Source organism: Rattus norvegicus, chromosome 1, assembly GCF_036323735.1.
Source record: "Rattus norvegicus strain BN/NHsdMcwi chromosome 1, GRCr8, whole genome shotgun sequence".
NCBI classification, from domain to species: Eukaryota; Metazoa; Chordata; class Mammalia; order Rodentia; family Muridae; genus Rattus; species Rattus norvegicus.
The window spans coordinates 88,481,168-88,499,889 of NC_086019.1; the positions used below are offsets into that span (position 1 = coordinate 88,481,168).

The window sequence follows — 18,722 nt, forward strand, 5'->3', positions numbered from 1 at the left end:
AGTTGGGAAAGATAGCCCAACAGACAGACATAAAGTGGTACACACCTTTCTCAGTTCCTACGGAGATTGAAGACAAAGATTCAAAGATTCAACTAGGCTGGAGTGAATGCAACGAGGAATCAGTTAAGATGCTATTTCAGACTAAAAAGCGTGGATATACCTAAACGTAAGAGCCCCTGCCTAGAATCGCCCTCCCCCCACCCCGCCCCAAGGGTGTGGGCGTGGCTCAGTGGTAGGCGCTGGACTCGAATTCCCCCATCGAGGGGGCTGGGGGCGTGGCTCATGGTAGAATTCCCCATTGAGAGGTTGGAGGTGTGGCTCAGTGCTAGATACAATCCCCAAGTGATGGGTGCGGGCGTGGCTCGGTGATAGAACCCCTACTAGAATCCCCCCAGTGAGATCTAGAGGCGTGGTTCAGTGGTAGAGCCCCTCCCTAGAATCCCCCCAGTGAAGGACTGGGGGCGTGGCTCAGTGGAAGGTAGAATCGCCCGGTGAAGGGTTGCGGGCGGGGCTCAGAGGTAGAGCACTTGTCCTTTGGCGTTGCTAGCTCCTAGGTTTTATCTCTATTACTGCAAAACCAAAGCAGAGCAGACCAAACTAGACTTGAAATAAAGCACATGACCTCCTTCTACAGACATGGCCATGGAATGTGTGCTATGTCAGGCAGAAACGATAAACTGAGGCTGAAGCTGTGTGGAATCACTCACAGAGACTCAGAACGTGCTTGGAGAATCTTTATTAAGCAAGGGCCACCAGAGGGCCAGAGTGGTGCTTGGGACAGGGCCACCTGGCTGGTCATGGATGTTGCGGCAGGGCGTAGGTGAGGGATGATCATTGATTCTCCAGGGGCACTGTGGTGGAGGCAATGGAGTTGGTAGCCACAGAGGCCTGTATCTTCTCCATTAGGTTTGCCCACTGGCGCTGCATGTCTTCCACTAGCGGCTCGAACCAGCCCTTGATGCGGGCCTGGAAGATCTCGGCCTGCAGGCGTATCTGCTGGGTCTGCTCCTCCATCTTGGAGCGCACCTCCTCCATCTGCTCACGCACCTCCTCTAGGCGGTCTCGGGCCTGGTTGCCCACTTCCTCCAGCCGCCCTCGGATGCGGTCACTCAAAGCCTGGGCGCGATCGCGCAGGGGCTGGGCGGCGCCAGCGCCTAGGTTGGCTGTGCGCTGACGACCCTGCTCCACCAGTGGCCCCAGGCGCTCACGGATAGCACTCACACCGCGCTCGGCGCCCTCCTGTGCCCCGGCCTTGTACACCGCCAGGCGCTTCTGCAGATCATCCGCATCCCGCATCAGGCGCTTGCGCATCTTGCGCAGGTGTGTGGAGAGGCGCGACCGCAGCTCCTCTGTGCTCTGGCCCAGCATGGTGTTTACCTCGTTGCGGTACTGCCCGAGTCGGTTGCGTAGATCCTCCATGTCAGCTCCCAGACGGGCCTGTGCCGCCTGCACCTCTTTAGCCAGCCTGGCCCGTGTCTCCTCCGCCACTGGGCCCAGCTGTTCCTCCAGCTCCTTTTTGTATGCCTTTACTTCCGTCATAGTGTCCTCCATCAGTACCCTGCAGGCCCAGAGGAAACACAAGAGGGAGATGAATGCAGAGACAAAAAGGTCAGAATTAGGGTGGGAGGAAACCACAGAGCGAGGTGCGGTGGTACTCGCTTGTATTCCCAGAAGTTGAGAAGCTGAGGAAGGAGAATTGCAGAGCCTTCGAAGCCAGCTTAAGTTAGATTGGGATCCTGTCTCAAAAAGCCAAAAGCCATTCGACCAAGAACATAAATGAATGCCTGTTCATCCCAGTATCCAGAAGGCTAAAGAAAGCAGAAGTATTGAGAGTTCAAGGCCAACCTGGCCCACACACTCATGGAGAAAGGAAACAAGTAGGTAGGTGCCCAGATAGGAGGAACCCCTGGATCTGGATACTCAGCAGGTGCGGAGGGTGAAGCGCTGAGCACTCACGTCAGTTCCTGTGTGACTTGGGAGCTCTGCAGCTCTTCCTGGACCTGGTCAGAAAGCGTCTGCACCCAGCGCAGGTAATCCCAGAAGCGGTTCAGGGCCTGCTCCCAGGGTTGGTCGCTTTGCCCTGGGAGCTGATCTGTCACCTCCAGCTCTCCCTCGGCCAGGCATCCTGTGTAGAGTAGTAAGTTTAAGGCTGGGTCAGGACCTACAGTGCTCTTGGGTCTCTTTGAAGCAACAGTGCGTCTGGAAGTCAGTCGTGGAGTCTGTTTAGATACTACAAGCATACACTGTCTAGTATCCTATGTAGAACAGAGCTGAGACTAGGCTGGTATGGGGTTAGAAAATGTATACCTCCCCTTTAAAAGCGACTAAGAAATTACACACTTCAACTTTTTAATTGTGTGTCTGTGTGTGTACCCTTGGAGGTCAGAGGACAACTAGAGAGAATCCGCTCTCTCCTTCCACCATGTTGGGCTCCGAGATAAGTCTTCGAGCTTTATGACAAGCACCTTTACCCTCTGAGCATCAATCCTCTCATATTATGGATAGGGAAAGACAAGGCCTGCATGTAAAACAGCTGCTCAGGGCTATTGAATCTCAGAGGTCTCAGAACTGCCCCAACCCCAACCTGCCAGCAGGGAAAGCCACCCCTTGCCCCATACCTGTCAGCAATGGGACCAACAGCAGGGCCCACAGAGCCTTCATCTTCCCAGTTGTGATTGGCCAGTCTGCGGAAGGAAAAGCTGTCTTTGAACACCAGTGGGTAGGGGTGGAGAAACTCGGGCCACCCAAAGAGCCCCCACCTTAATTCCCTTCTCAGGTCTGTGAGTCATCACAAACATCTCCACAATAGAGCATCTGCCCAAAGGTCTATTTACCTCCCCCTCCTATCTCTATCTCAGCACCCCGGGGTGGACCCGCTGCCAAAAATTCCAGCTCCCAGTCCTAGGGTTCAAATTCCACAACGCAGAGGGACAGCCGGTGGTCCAATTTACATTCCTTTCTACCTTCCCTGCTAAGCCGGGCTCTCGGTTTAGTACTAATGTAAGTTTTTAATCGTCCTCCATCCCTGCGAAGTGGTACCCTCCCGCGACCCCAGAACTTCGGACGCTCAGGCATGAGGATCTTCGCTTTGAAACTGGCCCAGGGTAATTTTGGGGACTGTGATGGAAATCAGTAGGTATTTATATAAACGCAACCTAAGGCTCATCGCGGGTCCTTTCGCTAAAGATTGATACTACCTTCTAGTTGAGCCCGTATGCAGTGCACCGACAGTCCCATACTCCTGGAGATGACCCCTCCATCTCCTCCATCTGTTCTGACCCCGGCAAAGGCTAGTTACCTCACGATCTTAGTTTGTCTCCCCGCCACCCTAAGTCTTCTATCGGGCTTCCTGCTTTTCTAATAATTGTGCCTGTTTCCTGGACTCCAGCGGATTTCAAGGTCCCCTGCCCACGTCTTACCAAGCCCCCTGGGTGAATCGCCAGCCCAAGCTTGTCTTACCAGCTCCTTCCGAAACAACTCCTTAGCCTCCGGGGTCTGAGCAGGGGACCGGATCCCAGACCTGTCCAATTATAGGACTCCCCCTGCCCCGCCCCCTCCTCAGGGCTAGGGCGGGCTGGGCCAACCCCCTGTCACGAGGCGGGTTGCTCTCCCCCCCCCCCTTCACAGCAGGGCAGAGGAAAGAGGTGGAGTTTTGATGCCTTGTGACCCCCCCCCCCCCCCAAAAAGGAGCTGACTCCTCATTGAATAATCCAGGCCTTGGTGCTGGGGCACTGAGTACTGCTTCTCCCCTTTCCCGCGGGGTCTGGTGCATTCGTTGTACGGAAAAGGGCTGGAGGCTTAAATGGAAATAGGTGGGGGGCTCTATCTGTTAAGAGGCTCAGCTTCTGGGATGAAAACTGAGTTTTAGCCCTGGCCCCTCTTTGTTGATTCCTCTGCCACGGGTGAACTCTCCCCATCCCCGGGCTGGGGACATGCTCCTTTCCTTCAGGAGCTGTTCAGTGGTGGCTCCCAATGGATTTGAAGCCATACATTGTCAAGCCCTGGGAACCCAAGTGTTGATGCTACTGTCCTGTTTCTGGCGGTTGCCGGATGTATAATCTTGGGAGGGGGAGCTATCCCCACCCCTACTGAGCACAACTTTCAAGTTGTTTTGCGATCGGATCCTCGGGCTGCCCTTAAAGTCACAAAGGTCCTTTTGCCTCTGCTGTGGCATGCTGGGGTTGCAGGTGTGCCCCTCGGCACATGCATTTGCCTTTTCCAAGCACTTTTCCTTTTCTTCATGAAAGAAGTGTAGGGGCTGGAGAGATGGCTCAGAGGTTAAGAGCACTGACTGCATTTCCACAGGACCCAGATTTAAATCACAGCATTCGCAACTCAACACCCAGATTTGACAGCCCTACAGGGACATACATGCCGGCAAAACACCCAACACACTTAAGAGACAAGCCAGAAGAACAGCTATTTATGGGGACATGTGCCTCTAGTCCTAGTCACTTGCAGAGCTGAGGCAGGAGGATCCCCTGAGCTCAGGTAATAGAACAGAGCCCAGGCTAGCACATGGCAAGGCTGCTGTTACCGGGCTGTCAGGTAGGGCCAAGGGCTCACACACCACTCGGATGCTTGCTGAAGTGCCGCCTGCACAGGGGTTCCCATTCCCAGCTGTTGCTCAGAGGGTGGCAGTAGGAGAAGCCTCCTAACAAGGCTTGGCAGCAGATATGGCAACACATGACTCCGCAGGATGGGAAGAGGTGGAACACCTGGTTCCAAGGGTACAGGGTGCCGGGCCCAGGCCTGTTAGTTTTGGCTTAAAACACTGACAAGGAGTGGGTGTGGTGAGATGATTTTCATGGGTTACTAAGGGCCAGCTTCCATCTCCAGATGGCAGTAAAAAGGGTTTCAGTGTTGCGGTCTAGAGGGTCATTGACCAGTTCATCTTGAGTCTTCTCCTCCAGTGGGGTGCCAGGAGGAGCAGTGGTGGCATGCAGGCCCAATTTGAAGATGTGACCACACACACATCAGAGCTGGGGCTGGAATGCAGCTCCACGGAAAAGCACTTTAGTGACCCAGCACCTGCCTGATACGTGAGGGCTGGAGTTATATCTTCAACAAAATTAAAAGAACCAAAAAAAAAAAAAAAAAATCCCCAAAACCTTCACGTTTCCTGTTTTAGTCTGGGAAGGTCCTAGGGCCCCTTCCTCCCCCCTCAGTTACTTTCTTTATTGTGCTGAACTTCCAGGAACTTGGTTTCTTCCTGAAGTTTCTGAGACCTCTGACCTTCCCACTGGGAGAAAGTCAGCACATGCTACCACCTCAGCCCTTTTTGGGACAGGGAGGCTCCTGAGCCCCATCTCCCTGCCCCCACCCTGTTTGCAGAGACAAAGTCCTCCGCCAGCTCTCCGGGGCCAGGCTGCACAGGGGGAGTGACCTGGAGCCACCCTCCCGGTGAGGTCAGGCCTATGATGTTCCCGCCGCCAGCGTAAGTCCCCAAGAGCAGAGGGTGTGACTACGCCTGGCCAAGCTTTCTCTAAATTGCTTGCCGCTGCTGTGCTCTCCGACCCCTCGGCGCCGCCTGCTGGCAACCATGTCAACAACTGGAGAAAACCGAGGCCTCCCAGATCCTATTTTTTTTCCGTGTGTATTTTTTGTTTTTTAAGTTTTTTTTTTCTGTAAAATGTCCCGGTTTTCCATAACTTATAAACATGATTTCTATGGAGGGGTGGAGGGGAAAGTGACAGGCGGCCCGGCGCTCCTCTGCTGCCCTCAGGAGGACGGGGACATCAAGTCTTTCCTCCCTGAGCCTGTACAGCCGCCTCTGTGCCCCTGCCTGGGCGCTCACAATCGAATGCCCTTCAGATCCCAGAACTCCCTCGGGGACCCCAGGCCTCCAGACACTGTCCCCTGGCGCTGGGATCCTCGGGCATGGGGTAGGTCCCCTCCTTCCCACTGCCCCAACCCCAAGAGAGAGGGAGGAGGGGAGGGCAGCTGGCCCAGCAGTGGTCTGCAGAGGAAGGCCAGGAGGACTCAGCCGATGGTGAGGCCAAAGCCACACAGGAACTTATTCTTGCGGTGGTTCAGGAAGGCGCAGAGCGACAGTGTCAGGGGCAAGGGCGGAAGCTTCTTCTCCAGCGTGGCACCCACGATCCAGTTACTGTTCACAGAGCCTGTGGGTCAAGAATGGGGCAGAGACTGGGTGGCTCGATGTGCCTGGTCATCCACCTCTATGGCAGCCACAACAGACCCATAAAGTATACATCCTGGCACTTGTGAAGCGGCTACTTGGGCCTGTTACTCTCCAGCTCTGGGGTCCCTGGGATGGTGGCTTCCATGAACACACAGGACTAGTGTCGCTTGAGTTGGGCTCAAGCTTAGCTCTATCTCTAGGTAAGGGTTAAACAGGGTGCAGGCAGCAGGGCTGGACTCAGCTGGCCTGGCCCAACCACAGGGAAGACTGCTGGGGTCACAACCAAGGCCACTCCACACCATTACAACAGTCCCTTAAGCCTCAGCACCACCGAGGTTTGACAAACCCAGGTCATTGCCCAGAATGAGGTTCTGAACCTGGCTGTCATTACCCACATGCCCCTGCAGTCTCAGTTCCCCAAGTTGTGCTGGCTATACAAGCTACTCATTTGTTTCTCTGGGTAGCCCTGGTTGTCCTGGAACTCGATCTGAGGCCTCAGGCTGGCCTCAAACTCAAGAGATCCACCTGAGGGAACCTCAACAGACATCTGTTAGATAGGGCAGCAGGCAAGCCTGTATGTCATTTCTGGGTGATTGATACCCAGATTGTTTTCAGTGGGGCATCCTGGGCTAATGGTCTTGGGGATATAAAAGCAGGCTGAGGAAGCCACCAGGAGCAAGTCATCAAGCAGCACTCCTCAGGGTCCTGCTCCATCTTCTCAGTGATAGGCCTGTGCTCGGACAGTTGTAACCCAAAACAAACCCTTTCCTCCCCGAGCTGTTACCCCCACGTCTCATCACAGCAATGGGAGAACCCTAAGGAAGGAGAGAGTGAATGGGAAGGCCCAGAAGAGGGCTTAAGCATGGCTCCCAACATCCACTAGAGGTGCCAGGGTAGGAGCCATGACAAGCCTCCCAGAGTAATTTGGAGGTGTACAAACCCCCCACTCTCATTCCCCCAGCACACTTTCAACCTTCCTTTTACCCATGGCCTCTACCAGACAAAGCTGAGTCATATCTGGCCTGTTTCCCGGGAGGGAAACTGAGTCCTTCCTTACCTTTGAAGAGGAAGTTGGCCTTGGGCAGGTCCAGCTGATACCCAAAGGAGGCACTGGTGTCCTGCATCCTGGTGCTGGCCTCAAACTCCACACCCACCTGCAGCTGGGGGAGGGAAGGCCCCGCACAAACATGAGCTGCCTCCTGGGTACACCAACAGCCCCAGCAAACCCAGCCTGGGACTCACAGCTCAGAGCTCCCTCAGGCTCACCTGGTCACTGGCTTTGTGGTAATACGTCGCATGCATGCCTGCCTGACCCAGCGTTACTGTAGCCAACCAGTTGTTCACTAGGAGAGCAGAGATGGGTGAGGACTAGGTGTCAAGGGATGCGGGCATCTGGAAACCCGCTCTCTTCCCTCTCACCCTGAGATACAGGCCATAGCCCAAAGCCTCCTCCCTAAGTGCGCCCCAGGCTCACGTGTGTATTTCCCAGCTAGAGACATGACAGTGCCCTCTTCTCCAGGCCGCCGGTGGTAGACGAGCTCGCCACCTAGGGCCAGACACGGTGTGATGCTCTGGAGGTAGTGAGCCACGAGGATTCCTGTAGGAGGAGAGGGTGGTCAGACCCAGTCCTGGCTTTACCTCCCCAGAGGCTCCTGTCCCTTGTACCTCACAACAGTTCATGCGGTTCTCCTTTGTCTCTTGGGCTATGACCCCCAAGAGGTAGCACATACTTGTCACCTCTTAGGGAGAACAGAAGCAACCACCCTTCAACAGAACATGGTGAAGCAGGCCCCTCCATATCATAAACCCAGAGCTCTGAGCCACTCAGAGGCATTAAAGGAGGGCAGAAAGCTGGGAGGGAGGGATTGGAGGCATGGTTCAACAGCAGTTGCCTGGCCTGTATAAGCCTCCAAATTCTACCCCTAGAATGGGGAGCTAGAGGGGAGCAAAAAGAGAAGTCAAACCCAAAAGACAGGAATAGATGGGAAGCAAAGAGCGGAAGGGTTCCTGGGAGGACCCAAGGCCAGGAGGGCAGACGGGTCCTCCCACACAATGGGAATGAATAAGCACACCTGGGATCCCATGACTTGGGAGAGACTAAATGCCAGGCCAGCCAGGGGCACAGTGAGACCATGTCTGGAAAAACTTTCCCCAGGCACATCTGACAGAATAGCGGGCAGGACTACATGTGGACCAGCTTTGGCAAGGAACTAAGTAAGTACTTCCTGCCCCCTGCAACATGAGTTCCCAGCCAGGGCCTGGGTGGGTGTGTTCTCAGGCTCCGGGGCCAGTGTGAGGGAACAGGGACCATTAGTTTCAGAACAGGATCATCTGAATCCCAGAATACCTCTGATCACCAGTATCAATTCATCTAATTAAGAGGAAACTCCTTGGGTCACCACTGTACTGGTAAAGCCATTTTTCTACCCACAGCTCCCACAACTCGTACAGAGTATCTCATAGAAGCATAAACAGAGCACTTGCCAGTGCTTAATGAATATCTTGGCTCCTCACAATAGATTGTGGTGCCCTAAGGGTTGGCCCCAGCATAAAAACAGCCAACCACTATGGGACACCTGGTCAACCCGCTTCACCCAGCCCTCTCCTAAGTGGGTTGACTGTGGAGGCTCTGAATTACAATGGTTCCTCTTAGGAGTTTGTGGGGCTTGTTCTGAGTCATCTCCCACTGTGTGGCCCAGGCCTGCCTTGACAGAGCCAGGTTAGAAGTACCACCAGAGCCCACCCCCGATCTTACCATGGCTTAAAAATGTTTCTTTCTTTTTTTTTTTTTGGTTCTTTTTTTCGGAGCTGGGGACCGAACCCAGGGCCTTGTGCTTCCTAGGCAAGCGCTCTACCACTGAGCTAAATCCCCAACCCCTTAAAAATGTTTCTTAAAAATGTGCAATGGTCTGGGTTCGGTCCCCAGCTCCGAAAAAAAGAACCCCCCCAAAAAAAAAATGTGCAATGGCTGTTTTGTCTGCATTTATGTCTCTGTGACACCTGGTGCCCACAGAGGCCACAAGAGGGCATCGAATTGTTGTCTGGAACTGGAGTTCCAGGCAGTTATGAGGAGATACACAGGTATTTGAAATTCAGCATGGGTCTCCATCCCAACATGAGATAGAGGTGGGGCCAGCCGGCTCTCCATGCTTTGTTCCAGGACTGCCAGAGCTGCACAGAGACCCCATTTTACTAAACAATAAAGGCAACTGCTCTGGAGCTCTGGCTAGCCTCAAAGTTGGGGTGATCCTTCTGCCTTGGCCTCCCAAGTGGTTGGGATTATTGGAGTGTGGCACTGTCTATTCAAGGCGGCACACCCAGCCTCGTCAGTAGTTGTGCAAGCATGTGCAGGTGCTTGTGCAAGCACACAGGTGTGCATAGGTCAGGGGACAACTTGTGGAGTTGGTTCCCTTCCATGTGTCCCAGGGAATGGAATCCAGGAAGTCGGTCAGGCTTGGCAGCAAGTGCCTGACCTGCTCAGCCCTGCTGTGCGCCTGCCCACCTTGTTCTGCTGCTTGCTGTTGTTTTCACTCTGTGCAATCCTAGGCGGCTCAGAACTTTCGAGATTCTTCTGCCTGTGTGAGCCGCCAAGCTCTGAGCCAAAAATCTCTCTAATCAAAGCTGATGTGGAGTCTGCTCACTAATTAGCCCAGGATGACCCTGGAGGTGAAACCCTCCGGTTCCTACTCTTGGTGATGTGATTTGGGGTGTGTTCCTCTACCCACTTTGGTTAGTTGCTAGGGACTTAATGGAGGGGTCTGTACCGTAGGCAAGACCTCAGGTCAGCAGCCAGGGCTTTATCATTGAGCTTCGCCCAGCCCTGTGTACAATGCCATAGCAGCTCTTACAGCTGGATTCTAACCTATGCCCCAGGTGCTTTGTATGCCCAGTCTTCTCTACCATGCTATCTCCACGGGTCCCCACTGCAGTTTAGAATACAGCAGCAGTTCCCAAACGAAGGCTTCTGCAATGTATGAGAACGTTTCAGATGGGAAAAACTTGGAAGGTCTGTCTACATATGCCCACATCCACCTGTCCAAGAACAGTCTGGCTAAAGTCAGGTCTGAAGACTGAAAGCCCAGAAATGTCAGCATTAATTTGTAGTGGACAGGCAGCCTATTGGTAGAAGAACCCCTGCCTAAAATCCCCCCCAGTAACAGGCTGTGAGTTGGGGGTGTGGCTCAGTGGTACAGCCCCTGCCTAGAATCCCCCGTGAGGGGTTGGAGCACAGTGGAGACATTGCCTAGCATGCATACTGAGACCGTGGCTGCCATTTTTAGCATTGCAAATAGATAAAGGACCAACATGAAGCCTGGCACTTTCAGAAGTGATCAACAAAATCATGTTCTTCAAGCAAATGGAAGAACCTGAGTGGCTCAAAGGGACTAGAATAATCCAAACTGAGAATGCAAGATTAGTAAGAGCTAAGGTAAGAGCAGGCCTCAGGGGTTGGGGATTTAGCTCAGTGGTAGAGCGCTTGCCTAGCAAGTGCAAGGCCCTGGGTTCGGTCCCCAGCTCCGGAGGGGGGGAAAAAAAAAGGATAAGAATTTCGATCCCCAGCCCAGAAAAAAAGAAAAAGAGCAGGCCTCAGGCAGGCTGGGTTTTGGTAGAGGAAGGCAGGCCACGGTCCCAGCAGGTCCCGGCCTGATCAAGGGGGACAGTTTTAATTCTCTTTTCTGAGACGGAGTCTCTGTGTAGCCCTGGCTTTCCTAAAGGCCAGTGCTCTGCCTGCTTGGCTGACGTGGTATCTTGAATGACTACCGGTACCTATACAGATGTGCAGGTTGCCTCTGGAGGGCAGCAGCTATGTGTTCCAGCAGAGACCTTCCCATCCCTGCCGTGAACGGAGTACCTTTTTAAAAAACAAGCAAAACAACAACCAAAACCAAGGCCACCCTTCCTTTTTCCACTTCTTGGGTGAGGCACTGGCATTTTGGAGAAGCTGTCTGGCTTACTCCAGTAAGGATGTGGCCCTTTAGGAGCCATCACAGAGATGCTGTCCTTCCTCTGCCTCCAGTGACACACAGTGATAAACAAAGTCAAAAAACAAAGCAGCCACCAGTGGCTGGGCAGTGGTGGTGCATGCCTTTAATTCTGGCACTTGGGGGGGGGGGGGCGGAGATGGGGGAATCTCTGAATTTTGAGGCCAGCCTGGTCTACAGAGTGAGTTTCAGGACAACCAGGGCTACACAGAGAAGCCCTGAATGGAAAAATCTCCACCCACCCACCCCGAGAGCATTCAGCCATTTGAACTTGCTTTATGCGGGACTTATCCTAACAGTAAGCCATGCACTGCACAGATATTTGCTGTTGGAGGTAAAACACGTATTTGCCATAGTTGTACACTCTAATCTCACTCAGGAGAAAGACAGGCAGAACTCAGGTGAATTCTGGGCCAGTCTCAAAAACAAAACAAGTGCCAGGCATGGTGGCACACCTTTAATCCCGGCACTCTGGAAGTGGATATTTTTTGAGTTTGAGGCCAACCTGGTCTACAGAGCAAGCTCTAGGACAGCCAGGACTACACAGTGAAATCCCATCTTGCAAAACAGAACAAAAAAATTTATGGTATTGAGACCACAACCCAGAGTCTTGCAAGCACTCTATCCCTGACCACTGCACGAGTACCTACCTCACTGGCGGATGTGGGCAGCCCCACCCCAGTCTACATCAAACATCCCACATCCCTGTGTGCTCGGCGCTCGCTATCTGGAGGTCCTTGCTGGGGTGGTCACTCCCTAGAGGTGGATTCAGGTTTTCCTCCACCATCTTATTGTCAACGCTAAAGGACACCCTATGGGGCAGGCTCGGTGCACTTACATTCTACGGGCAGTTAAGACAGGCGGTCAGTAACTCCTGCACACCAAGAAGGAGCAGAGGGCAGAAGTGCAGAGAAGGGCCAGGTGTCAAGACTCAGTGGCACTCATCTTGGTCTGTCTTATCTTTCTGTCTGCACACGGCTACCATGTGCCCTGTTCCATGACCGAAACCCAAGTCCACGTACCATGGGCAGGTGTACTAAGAACAGTTCTATCCCCTGGTGCTTCGGACATGCCCGGCCCTATAGGGCAAGAGTCCAACAAGCTTCACCAGTGTCACTAGGGTGCACACGGTTGAGCAGACAGCAGCAGTACAGGGCTGAACTGTCACCCAAGGATGGTTACTGCCAGATGGCATTGTATGGTCACAGATGGGATCCTGGAAGTTTACCACGGCGCCACATGCCATCTCTACTTCTCACCACACTCCATCATTTTACCCCTGTCCCTGGGAAACAGGCTTTCTCTGCCGATGTAACCAGGTGTGGGGGTCTGAATGAGGCCCCCCCATAGTCTCAGGCACTGTAACACTTGCATCCCAGTTGGCAGTACTCTTTGGAGCCCTGGGCACAGCCTGCTTGAGGGAATGTGTTACTGGGGGCAGACTTGGAATTTCACAGCTAATGTCATTCCTAGTGGTCTCTCTCGCTTTGCTTCTCACTTCTCCTACGCCAGCTACTTGCTGTCATGTCCCACTGCCAGGACAAACTCATCCTTCTGGATCTTTCTCTAAACCCAAACAAATTCAATCCTTCCCAGTGTTGCACTGGGCACACTGTTTGACCACACCAACTGAACCCTCACAGGGCAGGCTGGCCTTCCTTGCACAAGTCTTCCCAAGCGTTGGAATGACAGGTTTGTATCATCACGCCCAGATTTCTTGGTTTATTTCAGAGACAGTCTCATTATGCAGACCAGGTTGGCCTTCAGCTCAGGTAATCTGATGTCTCTGCCTCCCTAGTGCTGGGCCTAAGGCATGTTCCACCAGGCCAGAACAATTGCCCAGTGGTTAGGAGCACTGGTGGCTCCTTCATTAGATCTAGGTATCACCAGCACCCACAAGGCAACTCTCCACAGCCTGTAATTCCAGCCTCAAGGGAATGGACACACTGTGCTGGCCTGAAGGAAACGGGCACGCTTGGAGTGTGTGTGTGTGTGTCCACATATGCATGTGCACACGCCCTCACACATATTGCAGGCAAACACACTCACCAAATAAAGTTAAAAAAAAGTAGGCACCCTTACCCTGAAGGGATCCAACATCTATCTTTGACTCTCCCTAGTCCTGAGATTACAGATATGGCTACACCAGCTTTGTGGTTTGCCTCTTATTTTATTCATTTTTTGAGAAAGACTCTCAGCTCAGGCTGCCAGAAATCCAAGACTGCCCTGCCTCAGCCTTGGGAGTGCTGGGACCACAAGCTCATCTCAGCACCCAGGATCTCAAGTCACTCCAACCTTGCCACCCCTCAGAGGCAAAACCATGCGCCTTGTGGGGACAGGGGATCTGGACCAAGGCTTCTTGAGTACCAGTGAGCCCCCCACCTCTTACCTGAACCCACCAAGACATCTGGGTTGCCCAGGGTGACAGCAGCCGTGAAGTCGGAGCCACGGTACTCGCCATCCACCTGCCAGTTCACGAACTTGGACTGCTGGGTCTGTGGGGGAGGGGCGGTGTGAGGACCACGGGTGAAGAAGCCCCTGTGGGGGTGACAGGCCACAACCATGTGTGACTCACCTGGATGGCCATCTTGGACCTGAGGCCTGGGCTCAGCTGGTGGATGACCTGTGCATTGAGGCTGCCACTATTGTCCATGTCACCCACCAGCACGGGGAACGCCTGTGGAAGAGAATGAAGGGTAGAGGGTGAGCACCGCTCACACTGGCATCGCCTCCACCATGAAGCCTCCCCAGTGCTTCCACTGTGTTGTGGAGCTAACTGGGGAGGCAGAGCAGGAACTCAATGCAGGAACGTGAAGGCAGGGGCTGAGGCCACGGAAGGGGGCCACTTGCTCAGCCTCTCTCGTAGCACCCTCGACCAGCCTGGGGGTGACTTGGGGGGCAGCACTGCCCAAAGTGAGTCTGCCCTCCACCGTCATCTAGAAAGTGGCCCCAATCTGTCTGTGGGTAGCATTTTCTCAGCTGAAGTTCCTCTCCCCAGGTAACTGTAGCTTGTCCCACCCTGGCTAGCTGCACTAGCTAGTCAGCACACTAGTCATGTCATTGAGGATACCAGTGACATGAGTGACATCAGTGTCACTGAGTGACCTCCAGAGAGCTGGGTTACAGGTCTGCACTGTTTGTTTGTTTGTTTGTTTATGGGCGTTGGTCTTGCTATGTGACACGGAACTCCGCCTTCTGCCATAGCCTTTCCTTTCCTAGGGTTAGGATGAGAGGCAGTGTTGGGCAGGACAGTCAGCTGGGCATGCTCTGCTTCCTGGCTGACAACACAAGACCTCCACGGTGGGCTTCTGCTCCTACTGCCTCTCTTCCCCGCCACAACTGCAGACTTTCTCTCCAACTACTCAGAGGCCATTTGTTCCCCACGTCACCATTCTCTGAGCCATGTCACAGGCGAGCCTTGCCTCTTAGATACCGACCTGCTCCACTCTTCAAAACATGCCTCAAGGGGCCAACGAGATGGCACAGTAAAAGGGTAAAGGTGCTTGTCACCAAGCCTGAGAGCAGTGTTCAAGCCCCAGAGCACACAGGGGGAAGGAAAGAAGTTGTCCTTCTATCCTCCCTGGGCCTCCCGCCACACAAACAAATGCAATTCCAAGTGCAGCACAGGCTTTTCCTGCCTCCAAACACTAGGGCCCCGTGACACATGGGCAGTGCTGCACAGGTCCCCTTGCTACTCTAACGCAGCTCCTGAGAACGCTTTCATTCCCGGCTGATCTGCTTGCAAGTGGAGGTGCAAGACTGTAGAGATTTAAAAACAAAAACGTGGCAGGCATTTTAATCCCAGCACTTGGGAGACGGGCAGGAGGGCACAAAGACCTGAGTTGGATTCCAGCCTGGTTTAGAGTTCGAGTCCAGTAAGAGCTGGGATAGGTATGAACTAGGGAAAAACATTCCTACATGCAAGTGTAGCAACCCATGTTCAAATGCCCAGCACATGTATCGGCATGGTCTAAGTGTCATGTATGGCTGCACATGCCTGTCACTCTAACCCTGTAGAGATGGTGCATCCTGTGAGCCTGCTTGGCAGCCTGTCTAGGCCCAAACAGTGAGCTTTCGGATCAGATGTCCCAATCTGGCTTTTGCAGGCGCCTGCACACATGCATACAACACACAAAAAAGTGCTAAGGAAGCATCAGTGAGAATGTTTGTCTAGTATGTCCAGGTTTGAGTCCCAGCACCAGATAAACTGAGCATGAGGACTTATGCCTGCAATGTCAGCACTTAGGGAGGTAAAGACAGGAGGGCTGATGGTTTAAGATTATCCTCAGCCACAGCTCAGTATTTCCAAAAACACCAACAAAAACCCAGCGGTAACACAAGGAGCGATCTAACTCAGATCTTTACCTCCCACTCCCACCCAGCTCCACCCCATTATCTATCCCAAGGAACATACCTGGAGCACCCATCTGACCCCATTTCTCCCTCGCCAAATCTCTGTGGCTCTCTAGCACCCCCTAGAGAACACCCAAGCAAAGAGCTTGACATTCCAGGTGCTGTCTGGTTCCCAGCATCCTGGTCATCACCAAGTTGTCCTTCAACTGCAGCCCCTTACCCCAGCATCACTCAGCTCAGGAGCAGACACAGGAAATATGCTAGAGAAATTGCTGGGGAAGGAGTCACCCATGTCCCAACACCTCCATGGCGCTAGGCTGCTCACTTGCTCACCACCTCCCCTCTCAACCCCTTGAGTCTGTCACCTGGCCAACGTTAGGATGACTAAAGGAACCTTACCTCTGTGGGACTCAGCTGTTTTGTCCCCACGTATGTAACCCCGAAGTGGTAGTTGGACTCCCCAATTGTGCCGAGGGCTACTGTATGGGTCACCTGGGAGAAAAGAGTAGGCGGTGGGGTCTTGGCAATGGCTGGGGGAAGCAAACTAGTGGTGTGGGGCTGGGGAGTTGGCACCAGGTGGCAGGCCAGGGTTAGCAGCATCAATGCCCAGGGTTCCAACAAAGCACCAGGCCTGACCTGATGAGATTCAAGGTTACCTGTGAGAAAAGTTGGGCCAGGGTGGGCTCCACACTCACTGTTTACACTGCTGCTTGACTTTGCAGGGTAAGAATTCTGAGCCCCTAAACGCTAACTCTCCCACTCCCGCTGAGGAGTCAACCTGGAATATATGAGTCTTACTGTTGTTTTGCCTTTATGTTTTGATACAGGGTCTTGTGATGCATGTCGTGCAGGTCTGGGGAGTAAGATCTTCCTGTCTCTGCCCTGGCCAGTAGTGCCACTGGAGTGCTATTTGAATCTTGCTACCTACCAAAAAGCCCAAGGCTTTAAGAGAGTGGGGGGATCTGTACCCATGGAGGAGTATGGCTGTTGTAACCTCTGGAGGGTCAAGGCATCAGAAAGGCTCACCTGGAAACGATTGCTTAACCCTTTGTTGACTGTAAGTTTGACACCTTCCATCTGAACTGGAAACAGCTCTGCAGAAGAGAGATGCTGTCACACCCCAAATTCTTTCCCTGCCATCCCAAGCTCTCTCCAGAGACCTGTATCTCACCAACTAACTGAAAATCCTACCGCTAGAGGAGCCTCCGCCTACCACATGGGGCCAGGCCCTTTGCATGTTTTAAATCCAGTGCAGTCACCTGAACTTAGGAAACTCACTTTCTTGACATGAAACTTCTCATGCTTACAGTTCTCACCACACAGGACTGTTCCCAGTAATTGGTAAGTTAACACATATTTGAGTATCAAGAATAAGAATGTACCCTTCTTGTGATCAAAATGTCAAGATGATCCTAGGCTAGGATCCAGGTCCCTTGGGTTGAACCCCTCACGGGAACGTTGGGGGACACCTCTTGACACTGTGACCTTGGGCTATAATTCCTTCTCTGATCACATAAATGAGTCTTGGTGGGGTTGGTGCCCTGGCTCCCAGTGCCCTAAGACTTCTTTCTCCTACTGTGGCATTCTTCCCCAAGGAGTTCAACATCTGATCGCAATTCCGAGTCCCAAGTTCAAGGTCCCACCGCCCCATCCTATCCTCAGCTCCTAACGTTCTGTTCAATGACTGCAACGATGCGCGCCAATCCTCCGGGGGTCCCTTCCTTTTCCCTCGGGCGATGCGGGAGGGCGCCCCTCACCCTTGCACTTCCGGTGGCACTCCTCGAACGTCCCCGGGTTGGGCAGGCAGCCGCAGTTCCCATCGTTCGAGGACGCCGCAGCGCCGCTCGCCGCGGCCCCGGGAGTCCGTTCCGAACCGCGACCAGCGTTTGACCCAGTGCCCAGGCCACCTCCAAGTGGCGGCAGCGTGAAGCCTGGCGGCGAAGGAGGCGGCGGCGGGAGCCCCACGAGGGACGGCGTAGGAGGCGGCGGTGGCCCTGCGGGCGGAGAGCTAGCAGCCAACACGTTCCCCATGGTATCTGCGAGGGGAAAGGTCAGAGGCCAGGGGTCAGGGGACACACGCACACCCCCCGGATGCGACCTCAGGCACTTCCCACCCAACGCAGACTGGGCTCTCACTGGCGGCAGCTGCGGCGCCTGTTCCCGGCCTGGGCTCCGCTCCTACCCCGTGCGCTATGCGCAACCGAACCCGCTGCCGCCGCCGCCGCTGTTTCCCCGCCCCATGGAGCTTATTGGTTCGGTATCCTCCGAGATCCGCCCACCGCTCTAGAAATAAGATATTCTATTGGAGATTTGGCAGGAAGTTCCACCCTTCTCGTTGAAACACCCATTTCCATTGGCTTTTAGTCGAAATTAGTCAGTGCAGTTTCCCGTACTTTCCTATTGGCTTGTGTATCTTGTGCCCATTGGTTCGCGACGCCGCGGGGCTGGTGCTAGTTCGCTATTTGTCAATATCACAGGAATTGAAACGCCTACTTGCTCATTGCCCCACCCTCTTTTTGGAGGCGCGGAGCCCCGCCCCAGAAAATGCCTTGACCATTGGTGGGTTTTGGTTCATCTCGCATTCTAATTGGATACAGTACGTCTAGTAGGCTGACCGTAGTGACGTGTTATGATAGTTCTCTCATTGGCTCAAATGCCAGGGTCAAAGGACATTGGTAGAGGTGCGTTGCGCTGCAGACGCTGCTAGGCAGCAAGGTCAGGTCTAGCGTCCCAACAGGCACTGCGATGGAGAGGCAGGGTCTCCGGCTGAAAAGCCGGAAGTGCTGCCCCTTCCCACAGTGCCTCGGGAAAGTTTCAAACCAGTTGTGTGAAAACTGGCCCGCATCTACTTACCCACAATGCCCGCTTTCTCCCTTAACGCAACAGCTGCCTAAGCCCCCCTTCTTACCCATCATGCCGTCTGCTCCTTGCGTCACTGTGGCTTCTATCTTTGGCCCATTCATTCGTTTCCCATTATCCAGCATTCATTTCCCCATTCATTGCGCTTCAATCCCGAGGCTCTGCTTAGCCCATTTCTGCCTGTTCACTTATATCATCCTTCTGGCCTTTGTCTAATTGACCGTCGTGGAATCTTTTAATTTCTGGCTGTTACCCATTATGCCCATGGCTCTGTTTTTTATCGCTTTGCCTCTGGCTCATTCGTTTAGCTACATTACCCATCACGCCTTGGGGGCTTCTTTGAAAATATTTGCCTCATGACCTTAGACACCTCTTGCATGCCTATT

The 18,722-nt window shown here is 53.6% G+C and overlaps 2 protein-coding genes across 6 annotated transcripts; both read right to left on the reverse strand.

Moving 5' to 3' along the window:
• Positions 1-721: 721 nt before the first annotated feature.
• Positions 722-4,649, reverse strand: Apoe (apolipoprotein E). 5 transcript variants are annotated; one of them, NM_001270683.1, is made up of 4 exons: positions 4,571-4,649; positions 2,619-2,684; positions 1,957-2,125; positions 722-1,558 (listed from the first exon to the last, which is right to left on the reverse strand). In NM_001270683.1, the coding sequence occupies exons 2-4, from the start codon at positions 2,659-2,661 to the stop codon at positions 832-834; spliced, it is 939 nt and encodes a 312-aa protein (NP_001257612.1). In that variant the 5' UTR covers positions 2,662-2,684; positions 4,571-4,649; the 3' UTR covers positions 722-831. The 5 variants fall into 5 exon arrangements, with proteins under 5 accessions (NP_001257612.1, NP_620183.2, NP_001257611.1 ...); NM_138828.3 differs by lacking the exon at positions 4,571-4,649 and adding an exon at positions 3,460-3,532; NM_001270682.1 differs by lacking the exon at positions 4,571-4,649 and adding an exon at positions 3,460-3,532 and having other exon boundaries at positions 2,619-2,703.
• A 928-nt stretch (positions 4,650-5,577) lies between these two features.
• On the reverse strand, positions 5,578-17,666 carry Tomm40 (translocase of outer mitochondrial membrane 40). Its single transcript, NM_212520.2, has 10 exons — positions 17,614-17,666; positions 17,235-17,513; positions 16,504-16,571; positions 15,877-15,969; positions 13,700-13,801; positions 13,514-13,619; positions 7,617-7,739; positions 7,409-7,485; positions 7,200-7,302; positions 5,578-6,122 (listed from the first exon to the last, which is right to left on the reverse strand). Exons 2-10 carry the CDS (start codon positions 17,506-17,508, stop codon positions 5,983-5,985), a joined length of 1,086 nt encoding a protein of 361 aa, NP_997685.2. The 5' UTR covers positions 17,509-17,513; positions 17,614-17,666; the 3' UTR covers positions 5,578-5,982.
• Positions 17,667-18,722: the final 1,056 nt, after the last annotated feature.